This window comes from Nymphaea colorata, chromosome 6 (assembly GCF_008831285.2).
Source record: "Nymphaea colorata isolate Beijing-Zhang1983 chromosome 6, ASM883128v2, whole genome shotgun sequence".
NCBI classification, from domain to species: Eukaryota; Viridiplantae; Streptophyta; class Magnoliopsida; order Nymphaeales; family Nymphaeaceae; genus Nymphaea; species Nymphaea colorata.
In genome coordinates, this window is record NC_045143.1 from 6,923,882 (window position 1) to 6,935,807 (window position 11,926).

The 11,926-nt window shown below is 38.8% G+C and overlaps 1 protein-coding gene across 2 annotated transcripts; it reads right to left on the minus strand.

Moving 5' to 3' along the window:
- Positions 1-600: 600 nt before the first annotated feature.
- Positions 601-9,856, minus strand: LOC116256659 (putative leucine-rich repeat receptor-like protein kinase At2g19210). Of its 2 annotated transcripts, XM_031633058.2 has the most exons (14): positions 9,562-9,856; positions 8,070-8,279; positions 5,499-5,965; positions 4,725-5,185; positions 3,738-3,867; positions 3,580-3,651; positions 3,397-3,468; positions 3,237-3,317; positions 2,980-3,137; positions 2,103-2,368; positions 1,885-2,011; positions 1,603-1,665; positions 1,299-1,488; positions 601-741 (listed from the first exon to the last, which is right to left on the minus strand). In XM_031633058.2, exons 3-14 carry the CDS (start codon positions 5,579-5,581, stop codon positions 669-671), a joined length of 1,776 nt encoding a protein of 591 aa, XP_031488918.1. In that variant the 5' UTR covers positions 5,582-5,965; positions 8,070-8,279; positions 9,562-9,856; the 3' UTR covers positions 601-668. The 2 variants fall into 2 exon arrangements, with proteins under 2 accessions (XP_031488918.1, XP_031488922.1); XM_031633062.2 differs by lacking the exon at positions 601-741 and having other exon boundaries at positions 1,355-1,488; positions 1,603-1,706.
- Between the last annotated feature and the right edge of the window lie 2,070 nt (positions 9,857-11,926).

An 11,926-nucleotide genomic window follows, 5' to 3' on the forward strand; every position in this document is an offset into this window, starting at 1 on the left:
GCGATCTTGGGCTCCATAGAATTTATGAGCCAAGATGCTACAGTGTCGTTGGTGGACCTCCATTCCTTGTATTTTGGATCATTAATGGCAGGTTTTTTTATACTACCGTCAATATAATCCAACTTAGATTTTCCACTAAGAAATCGTGTAACTGCCTTAGACCATGGCAAATAGTTGAAACCATCAAGCAAGGTGTGAGTAATTTTGAGATTGGGGTTACCTTGTTCATGAACGACAATCTTATGCATCGACCCATCGCTGGTTTGAATGATGGTGGCTTCATCGTTGTCATTCCTGGTTTCCCTTTCTTGCTCCATAATGACTCACTGTTTGAAGCTTGATGGTGTTTGTCTCATATGATCTTCTTATGCTCTGATACCATGATAAACTGAGACAATGATTAGAAAAGAAGGAGGTGGAGAGAAAGAATGGCACACGGTTTACGTGGTTCAGCTTTGCAGCCTACATCCACGAGCAAGAGAGACCAATATGATGATATATTCACCACTGCTGATACACTTGTCTTTATACATCAAGGGAATATTAAAAGGAAAGGAAATTTGAGAAATTTCCATAAACAATGTATACGTTAATTGATGACCGTTGCCCAACTTTATTTCCTTGCCAATAGTTGCCATATTGATCTTCTTTTGGTCGTTGCAATTCTGTCAGAGCTCAAACAGGACAACCCCAAATCCATACACGTCACTCTTCTCAGTAACTTTGTTGGTATAACAGTACCTAAATACACAAAAAAGGCTTAGCGATCAAGTCATTTTAATGAAATTAGTCTTTCATTCCACCAAAGGATTGGAAAAAACAAAGAACAAAAAGAAAAAAGAATAGGATCGTGTTGCAGAAACACATAAAGCCAAAGGAACTCATCTCCCCTGTTTGTGAGTAGTATTGAATGAGGAGCTGACCCTATAAAGGTAGGGATCCTAACTCCCAACATATCCTTGTGGGAAATAGAAACTAATGCTAAAGAGGAATTTAGAGATTGTAAGTAATTGCACACTTAGTGCTCTGGAAAAATGCACAAACCATACCAGGATGGGTTCTTGCATCAAATTGGACATAGTCAGTATCCTCTCAAGGACATGTACTTATGTGAAGTTGTCCGAGACCATAAGCTAGTTATGGAGGATTATCTATGGTTTACCAGAACAATCTAGGAACTGAACTTAATAAGACAATTCATGGTTGATTTAAACCTTGATTTAAATAGGCCACCCAAAAGATTCAAAGCAGAATTGATTGACTAAATTAATCTTCATTTCATGAGGACAATAACATACTCAGGGTCCAGATATCCAGCTGTGCCTGCAACAACAGTTGTAATATGTGTAACCTCATCTGAGACAACAGCCTTTGATAGCCCAAAATCTGCAATTTTTGCTTCAAAATTCTCATTAATTAGAATGTTGCTTGACTTCACATCCCTGTGAATGAATGCCGGTCTACATCCTGAGTGCAAGTAATCTAGGCCTGCATCCTCAAATTTGTATCCCATTTTAAGTATTTGGATAGCACAAAAAGTTGAAGACAAAGATCAAACCATGTACAAGGAATATGAAATTGTTCAGAGGATTAGGCGCTAACCTTTTGCTGCACCCAAAGCAATGTTCAACCGTTGTTGCCAGTTCAACGCATCAGCCGCTTCTTCTGTAAAAGATACTGTCCTTGAGTTTTTCGAAAATCTGAAACTGAATCTTTTCGTTCTCAACACATGTCAAGCATCCCAAGAGCACAATAAATGATAAAATGCCAGAAAGCGAATACTTTGGTGTTTGAAAGTGAGTTGAACAAATATAGGTGGTCTGTCAATACTGGTTTTCAGTCAGAATAATATGGACCAAAGCAGGCACTTGTAGACATATATACCTGAAAGTAGTTTCTGAAGGTTTCCATTAGACATGTACTCGTAAACGAGGATCAATGCTTTTTCATCATCACAGTACCCAACAAAGGGTGTTAAATGTCTGCAGTGAACTTGCATCAGCATCTTAACCTGCAATCACATGTAAGAGATCACTGTTGACCAGTAGTTTACGAGTGCTTGCAATGCTTTTTTCCAAATATTTTCTTTTCACCATACAAACCTCAGTAGCAAATTCCATGGTTCCTCGTTCAACAAATCTTGAGGACAGCTTCTTAACTGCGACTTCGTGTCCATCTTTGAGGCGTCCATAGAAGACAGTGCCAGACCCTCCTCTACCAATAACTTTTTCAAAGTTGTTCGTCATTTCCATTACTTGGGAGTAAGTGAAAGTGCAACTTTTGCCGGATCCCAATCTTGCATGTTGTCCCGAAAGACTGTCTACCATTTGTCTGTTTGCTTGTGGAGGCCCACCTTCTCCAGGCTTGTCTATGTCAGAAGAGTTGAAGGAATTGTTAGAATGTGATGTATCTTATTGTATAGGCATGAATACAGAGTCATATGGAAACGAATTGACCTTCTAACTTGCTGGACCAGCAGCGGTGAGATTCAAATCACAAGATGGAGAACAAATTTCCTTGATTGAATTTGTATTTCCCCTTCCACCTATGTAGTTGATCAATTCCATGTGTAATTAACTAGCTCTGCCTTAGAAGTCTGGCAGAATTGGTTGATAACTAGATCCCATTTGGCATCACAAAAATTGTGATTCTTCCGTTCACAAAGTGAGCCCAACTAGTTAATTTGTTTCCATATGCAGTCATTAACGTACTTTTGGTTAAATTAAACAACGTATCTAAGAATTTGTTTCATCCCTTCGTGCAGTATATAATACCTCTCTCTCTCTCTCTCTCTCTATATATATATATATATATATATATATATATATATATATATATATATATATATGTAGAGAGAGAGAGAGAGAGAGAGAGAGAGAGAGAGAGAGGGAAAGAGGGATATATATATATATATAGAGTGCTTGTGATATGTTCATCTATGCATGCTAAATCCTTGCTGGCATGTAGAGAGAAACTCACCCTGGTTTCTTCGCTTGATCACTGCAGTTACCACCATAAGAAGAATTGTGGTTGCACTAACAAGAGATACCACAACCAGAATCACAATTAAATGCTTCCTGCCCTTTTCATCTTGGCCGCATTGATTTTCCTGACAAATCCGAGGATTGCCTTCAATTCTTCAACGAGGAAAAGAAAAAGAAGAAAAGATGATTTAGTTAGCATTACCGGACGAAAGACAAACTTATCACATTATTCTTTTTCAAGTTTGTGCAAACCTTAGTATGAGTACTCCCGTTTTATTTTTTTGTTGCAAGCCAGGAGGGATTGATCCAGAGAGATCGTTCATTGACAGATCACTGGATTTGCACACCAAATGTGTCATAAGAATTAAATAATTTTACAACCACACCATCTTAACCTAAAGAAGCTTCTCACATGTTGATCAAATTTTGGAGGTCTTGCAAAAATGTTGGCACTGGTCCATACAGGTTGTTCCTTGACAAGTTCCTAACGAACAATGAATTTAAAGCAACAACAGTGACAGCAGTGAAGTTAGTTGAGTTCACAAACTTTACGTGTTGCAACTTAAAGCAGCTAATTAGTGTTTGACAAACTCACAATGTTTTAAGTGATGTCAGTTCAAAAATTTGTTGAGCAATAGAACCATTCAGCTCACTATTAGAAATATCCCTGCAAATGAAATGTCAGATGGTACATTACTTTCCAAGAAAAAACATGGAGCTGTCAACCATTCCGCAAACAAGCAGAAGACTCACAAAGTCAATATTCGTGGTGTTGAAGCATTGTCACAGGTCAGACCATCCCAAGGAGAAACAGGAAGACAAGGATCTCCCTGCCAGTGTTTCTTTAGATTGTACAACTCTTTGATTTTCTGAAGAGCACTAACTGCACATAGAGGATGGAGAATTTACAAAAGGAGAAAAAATTCGCAAAGGTGTAAACATTCAATTAAAAAATCTGGTCAAAACTTCCTTCCAGATTAGATTCACCACGGTTGTTTAGTATACATTGAAAACTATCAAGCTGGTCTCAAATTGCATGCGGATAACATTGTAATAGCTTATTTATTTCTTAAATGAAGTTTCCGTTGTAGCAAATTCAATCCCATATTGTGCATAAGAGAAAATGAACCAGAAGGGGTCATTTGGTAATAGTTATGTGATGTTATTGTTCTATGAATATGTCCCAAAAAATGAGAGAGACTCATAAAACACTTGTGCAAGTGTCCCATGAATGAATCTTCTACAATTTTTGAAATAGATTCATGCAATAACAACTTGTTACTCTTGCCAAACAGCCCCTAAGTGCCTCTCTATGTGTGTTGAATCCCCCCCATGTCTAAAAACTTCAACCCAAAAGGAAAAACAGAGTATCCTTAATCCAGTCATTAGGAAAGGAAAGGGGAAAAAAAAAAAGGAAAACATGACTTAGACAACAATTATGGAACCGCAGTGTAATGCATCTTGACAGTACACAGAATTCTGGTTACGTAACGAAGCATTTGAGTTCCATTCTTTGAAATATTGCACCAATACTTTTGATTTGTATTGAGCGATATAGCCATACTTTGTGAGAGTTACCGACCGAGGGTAATACAAAATAGTCGATACTTGCCTTTGACTTTACACACACTAATCGGTTCCGGCACACCCAAAGGTGCTTATTAATATACTGTATGCTTACCGTGTACCCCTGTTTCGAAGAGGAAGTAATAATGAGAGCAAAATTTTAACACCATCTACCTTCTCGGGCGTCGGTTGCGGAGCTGTTGAATGTAAGCGCTTTGTAGACCTCGAAGGAGTTGAGGACCGCGCCCTCGTCTGAAGCATTGTCCGACCGTATGGAGAATTTATACTGGGAGACGGTTTCCGGACTAGTTGAGTACAGAACACTGCTATCGAGGTAGGAAACTGAGGCATTGCCCCAGACCTGGCCGTTCATTAGAACGTTCATCCGCCTCGATTGGGGGTCGGCCGGTCGTACTACGTCGGCGAACTCTAAGTAGAGGTAGAACATGTCGTCAACTCTCCCAGTCCAGTTCACCAAGATCTCATCCTTCGAGTAGACAGCAGTTTGCATCACGATCGACGGCATCCCAAAGAGTGGTTCACCAGACTCACTCACTGTTTCAGTTGTGCTGTTCGGAGTCCCATAACCGTCGTACTCTGGCTCCCATATGCGATCAAAGCGGTCTTCCGGGTACCTAGGTTCAGTGATTTAAATCTAGAACGTCACTTAAATTATGCTGGATTAAAAATAAAGGAACGTACATTTTTCAAAATTTTTGCCAAATAGACGTGAGCTACACAAATGAAAAACCAAATTTTGATTTTGAAACTAATATTTGAAGTAGAATCTCATAAGACCTGAAATTTCGACGATACAAAATTCCTGAAAACCTGAAAGTTACGTCCTACCGGATACAGGACATTCATGTCATATATAATTGTTGCAGCTCTTCGTTTCCTTTTAAGTACAAGAGCACGGTTACCGTTGGGAGAAATAACACTACTCACCCAGTCTCATCGTTGGCCCCAACGTCTACTCGCTTGAATGTTTTCAAAGCAAGCGAGAGCGAGCTATTGGCGGGGGCATACATGTCTGGATCGAGTGGCCGAAGCTTCAAAGCAGAAATGAAAGGTGTTCCATGTCCTGTGTTCACGAGGCACGCATACAGGAAGTTCACACCAAGATAGAGGTCGAAGCGGGGCAGTTCACTGAGGCCGTCATAATTGCCGTAAAGGAAGGAGGCCCGGACAAGATACTTAGTGCCAACAGTCGCAAGCAGCTGATAGCAGTTTCTTGTGTTGTTTGGGAACGATCTCACCGTAGAGTAAGCCTCGCTCGCCGTAATGCCATTCTTTAGGATCTAGCGGAATGTCCACCCCACTGTCAATGTACCCGTCATCGGTGACATAGGGGAGGTTGTCTGAGTAATTGTAGTTAGCTGTCTCGCTTCGTCCACAATCGATGCTGATAAATCCTGCGACCAAATTTCAGAAATTTAATTACTAATTTACTACTACTTTTGTCGAAATCAAGAAAAAAAAAAAGAAAAGTAGAATTGTCAAGTTTAATGTCTTTTCTGTTCATGGAGTAGTCTAAACATAATAATAAATAGTATTATTAGGAAACACGTCTGAGGGCTTGGATTCCTAATGCAATAATGTGGTAGTGTTTAAAACGCCTCGTGAAAGGTTGTTAGTGAGAGTATCAAAACGGCTCCACCGAATCAGGTTCAGCTCCCAAGCTGGTTATATAATACTCACCCTCTCTCGTAAACAAAAAAAAGTGTGCACCACTCTGTATGATGACAACAATACCACAATACTCCTGTTCATAAAAAGGATAATAATTTTTTGTAAGGACAAAAGTGGTAATGAAAAAATTAAAAGTCTCAAAAACACATCTCTTTTTTAAAATTCCTTACAATCTTGCAACTACCACTCAACTCACTCACTCCCTCTCTCTTGCTTTGTCCCTTTTCTTTTTATCATATCGAGCAACCTGCACACCCTTATATTTCGCACATGTATAAATGTATAATGATGGGAAAGAAAGGAGGTTGGGACATTTTTGAAACACTTTTTAAGAAATGTACATTTTAGACTTTTAATTTTTAATAACCCATTTTTCTCTTTTTAAGATTTTTTTTTTTTACTTAAACAAGTGTACTTTTATCATTACACTTGTGCACAGGAGTGTGCACATAACTGGGGGAAAGAAAGGGGGTTGGTGCATTTTTGAAACTTTTTTTAAAAAGTGGACATTTTAAACCTTTAATTTTTTTCATAATCCTTTTTTCTTTTTTAAAAAAGTTTTTTTTTTTTGCTTAAACAAGTGTATTTTGATCATTACAGGAGTGCGCAAATAATCGGCTATCAGAGCCTTGTTTGAACAGTTCGATTGCGTGGTCATGGAGGTAGCAAACACGAGTGGCTCCACATCAATAGAGGTAGCAGCTCTTGCTACTCCTGTTACGCAGTGAAATGCATGCTCAAGCCTTGTTTGCTGTCAAAATGGACCGAACTAATTATCTATTGTGGCAATTTCAATCCAATGTGCCATGGTTAGTGATCTTATGAGGTATGTCGATGGCTCTTTTCCTGCTCCTTCAAAATACATCGATGATGACCAAACAAAACCTAAACCAAATGATGATTTTTTTTGAGAAAAACAATTTTGCTGAAAAATAACCAAGAAAAACCAAACAATATTTATGACAATAGTCTGGAAGCTTCGGTTTGCAGTTCACTCGGCAGGTCAGCTTGTCTGCAACTTTTGCTGCATCTCATCGTCAAGAATGTGAAGAAAAGAGATTCCAAGAAAAGGAATTGTAGGGACAAATGTGGGCCCAAAACATTATTTAGATGTAGACCCGAATAATTGTATACTCGACCAATTTTAGTGGAAAAAATCTGGCAGAGTCTTCACGTCCAAAATAACACATTTGATAAAATCCTTTATCCAAATCTCAATAACATAATTAACTAATTCCACAAAGTGACCTTAATCAGGCAACACGTTTACTAATAAACAACTATCATTAAAGATAAAATGCTTACAAGAACTCATTCCAAAGCTCACGAATAATTGAGCAGATTGACTCCATTACATGCAAGGAGCAGTACCCACTTTACTTGCTCACAAAGTGAGCGCACGAACACTTTAAAATCACTTGACTCTCAATCAAAGTCACTTGTGATTCTACTAAGCTCACCAAGTGAGCTTCTCACTTGCTCGAGTCACAAATGCTCAAGCCATAACTGCTTAAAACCTAGAAGGCCAGCACCTCTATTTATATGGGTTGAGAAAGTCGGTGGTGAAGGTTCCACCTCATTCTACAATATATTTTTTTTTAATATGTCTAGTCATTAGCCCACCGACTAGCAAAAAGGAGGCACATTGCCTCTTGATTCTCCTGAATTTTTCCAAGAGAGACGTGATGTCTCTCAACAGGAATTTCCTGTAAAACATTCTGTATAAGCGTCCTCAGAGAAAGCCATGGCCTTAATTTGTCCAACTAGATTATCGGGTAGAATAGGTGAGGAAGCATCTCTAGAACTTGAGAAAGAGAGCGGGATTACCTTCTTGTGCTCCTACTAGTAACAGGGCAACCGCACAGCTGAACATAAAGAAGAAACCATGAGCATCCATCATCTTTTCCGCAACTTTTCTATGTCCTAGCTCTTACAATGTCAGAGCCTCTGAATATCCAGCAACTCCTCTCCGATTCTTTAATATATAAGTGTAGATCATAGGAAGGACCTCCAGATGAACTGGACTGAAGTTCAGTGCTGTTACGTAGCAGTCTCCGTTAGTCAACAATCGATGTTCATAAACCTGCTGCCAAATTGTATTATGTGCACACCCGGAGGCAAAATTGTGCACAGGGTGATCAATTACTTATTTAAGTAAAAAAAAAAAAAAAAGCTTTGAATGTTTATAAAGACATTAAAATTTTAAAATGTATATTTTTTATAAAAAAATTCAAAACTAACCTAACCCCAAAGATTAAAATATACAATTTTAACAAAATTATCGAAAATACCCCACCGCCTTTTTTTTCCCCTTTGGTATATTTGTAAGTGTAAAGGGGTGTCACGCAACTCCATCTCCAGCAAATTATGCATGTCGGCTACCAGAAGAGGTATCTGAACTAATGATCTTTCAGAAATTTAATTACCAATTGTATCGAAATCAAGAAAAAGAAAAGGCAGAATTACCAAGTTTAATGTCTTTCTACCAAATTAAACATGTCTGAGACCAGGGGTTGGTCACGCAATAATATGTTACTGTTTAAAACGCCTGTGAGAAAGGGACTAGTCCAAAGACATCCGGGACGAAAAGCTTCAAATTTCTGTTCACTCGTAGTGATTGGCAACAGAAGCGGAACCAGAAACCGTACTACTCCTTTTTACAAAAATGTTTTGAAAATTTAGTGGGGCAAGGTGAAGATCAACTGTTGGAAGTCTCCGCTAGCAAAATCAGGTGCTTAAGGCGAATAACTGCAATTGTAAGTGCTTTTGGGTGACTTGTTCATAAATTGGAAACCAATAGCAGAAGGGTAAAATTTCTTTTCAAGCTGTAAACAAATTCAATAAAGTTAAATATACTAATCACTTATTAAAAACAGAAGAACAGATCGATGAGATCCAAATGTAGTATAAAGCACTACAACGACTGCCAGAAATCGAGTAAAATTTTATTTCTTCATTAAAGAAAAAAGAGGGCATAGGATGGCTCAAAAGGTTATTTTGGTCTGGAGGCAGCAAGACTTGCCAGCTTGCAGTTCACCGCCTGAATCGTAATTCAGCTTGCCGGCAAGCTTCTGCTATATCCGGTCGTGGTCATGGTCAAGCATACGAGGATCTTCCCTTCCAAAAGAACTTATCTATATTATCTATTGAAGAAGATTATTTCTGCAGGAAGATGAGAAGGAATTTCCGGTAAACGATTACATATTCAAGTGTTTAGAGAAGGTTGTGGCCGTAATTTGTCTAATTAACTGGATTATCAGGAGAGAGTCGTTCAACTGATGGGAAAGACTCGAATTAAGAAGAGAGAACGTTTGAATACCTGTTTGTGATCCTCCCAGTAAGAGGACAGCAGCACAACAGAGCAGAAAGAATAAACCGTGTACATCCCTCTCTCCGCAATACTCTCTCTCTCTCTTCTAAGAGGATCGATCCAGAGCCTTCATATAACCAGCAGTTCCTCTGCCTTTCTTTAACATGTGCGTGCGGAGAGACATATGAGGGGAGGATGCAGATGAACTATAGTGAAGTCAATGCTGATAGTTGACTCCTAGAGGGGTGGAGGGAGAGAAGGGCACTGAATTTGAAGCTTCTGGTTACTTTTTCTTTGAACCAAGGTGGACGGTGTCCAGGGTTCCTTTTCAAGTGCTTCAAAGAGCCCCGCGATCCTCTTGTAAAGTCAAGATTCCGTGGTTTGGTTGTAAAGCAAGAAGCGGGGGCTCCACATTGCTTGGCATCTATTTGCACGACCTTGCTGTTGACTTCACTCGGCCACCATGGATTATTAAACATGGAGATTAAGCACACCCACAAAATACAAAATTACATGACTTCCCTTACAAAAAGATTTTAGAAATTAGAGAAGCCTACTAAGTAAACATCAGGTTCCACACTCCAACAGTCTCTACTCCTAGTTACTGGTATGGTATGGCATATGACCAGTGGAAAAAATTGTGAACAAACATTAAAATGCAGAGATCGTTGTTCAAATAAATTATAATTTCATGTGTGGTGGTTTCTCGTTGTTCAAATAAATTATAATTTCATGTGTGGTGGTTTCTCGTTGTTCAAATAAATTATAATTTCATGTGTGGTGGTTTCCATCTTTACCAACCAAGGAGATAGGGAAATTAAGCTAACGTATCAAGGCTCATAAATAGCCCGGCAAAGAGATGAAAGGTTGATGCCGTCCAGGATCTAATAATCGCTTGTGTTGTTATAACTACTTGACTTGACAGATAACTAAAGCAAGAAGCACGGGCTCCACAGCTGTTCAAGAAGCAGACTACCATCCAGCCCTTTTCTCACGCATAAGCGCCCAACCAAATCGAGAGCTCATTATTCCAAATAAAACGCTGTGTGGTCTCCATCCTTACAACGAAGGAGATAGGAAACTAAGGTCAGGCTTCTTACCTTGTTTCTCACGTCGTGCAAACAAGAAGCCAGGAGGTGGGGACAGAAAGAGGACTTCTCTCCCGCAAAAAGCCAGTAGTACAATGCAGTGCAGAACTACAAAATTATAGCAAAAATGTTAAACTTTGAGTGGCTCTAATATATTATGAGAAAAATTACTTTAATTGGTCTATTGGGCATTAGGGCCCCATGGTAATAAGAACATTAACAAATTCTTTCGTGAATGTGCTTCACAATCGGACAAAGTCATGAAATAACATATTATAATATTTTTTAGATTTTTTTTTCTATTTCCATTGCCAATCAATGCTTAAGAAGCTGTTTGGAATGGTAACACAATATTACTGTCTCATAAAACTACTTAAAAAAGTGGCCTAGATTCATGGAACACTTGTTATATAGCATTACATGAAATTGTCTCTTTTTTTTTTATGATAGATACATAGGACAGTATGTTATTGTTGCCAAACATGTCCTAGAGGTTGGGATAAAAGTGGAGTCCTCCCTTCCCTGCAACAAAGGGGCTGGTTATCCGATGTTTGGTCCCATTTGAGCTTAGGAGGTCTTCCTAATCAGGTGACACTTAGTACAGCAGAATTGATCGGTGCCATCCGGGAACACAAAGTAGCTTTATAACCAATTTTCCTTTTCCATTGTTTTCAATTAGATTTTTTTTTTTAAATGAATTCATCACAAGAAAAGTGACACTGAGTGATTTACATCTTTAGACGTCTACAGTGACATAAATTCCTGTCTTGCACTTTTTCTCCATTTTTTGTTGGAGTCTAATGCGTTACTAAAGTGGGATGACCGATGCAAGAACTGCATCACTAACCTTGGAATTTCCTCCGTGACAAGCAAGGCCACATCACGTTATGATGCATCAGACGGATCTGAAAAATATTTGTGGCAATATTTTATATAGTGTGATATATGCATCTTTTGCACTACAACAATTTAAAATTAAAGCGGCCAAGGCCTTTCTCAGGAATCTAATGTAGAGAGATGTACTTTACAAACAAAAGAGCTTACGCTTGCCAACGATTTTGCGCCTTCACACACACAATTGAGAAACTCTATGGGCATGTTCTGCTACTACTACATGTTTTCAGAAGCATTGAAAAACTAAAGCTTGAAACTTTTTCATGCTTTTCAGAAGGAGTTGAGGACCACGCCCTCGTCTGAAGCATTGACTTGCCGTATGGAGAAAGAGTACTGGGAGGGAGGCAGATGACTAGTTGAATACAAAACATAGCTGCGGAGGTAGTAAACGC

Excerpts from the sequence above, each read along its gene's own strand:
- LOC116256659 (XM_031633058.2), bottom strand. The coding sequence starts at position 5,581 with ATGTATGCCCCCGCCAATAGCTCGCTCTCGCTTGCTTTGAAAACATTC. Across the intron at positions 2,369-2,979 it reads GATCAAGCGAAGAAACCAGG|ACAAGCCTGGAGAAGGTGGG; the intron begins GTGAGTTTCTCT and ends CTTCTGACATAG. Across the intron at positions 2,012-2,102 it reads CCATGGAATTTGCTACTGAG|GTTAAGATGCTGATGCAAGT; the intron begins GTTTGTATGGTG and ends ATGTGATTGCAG.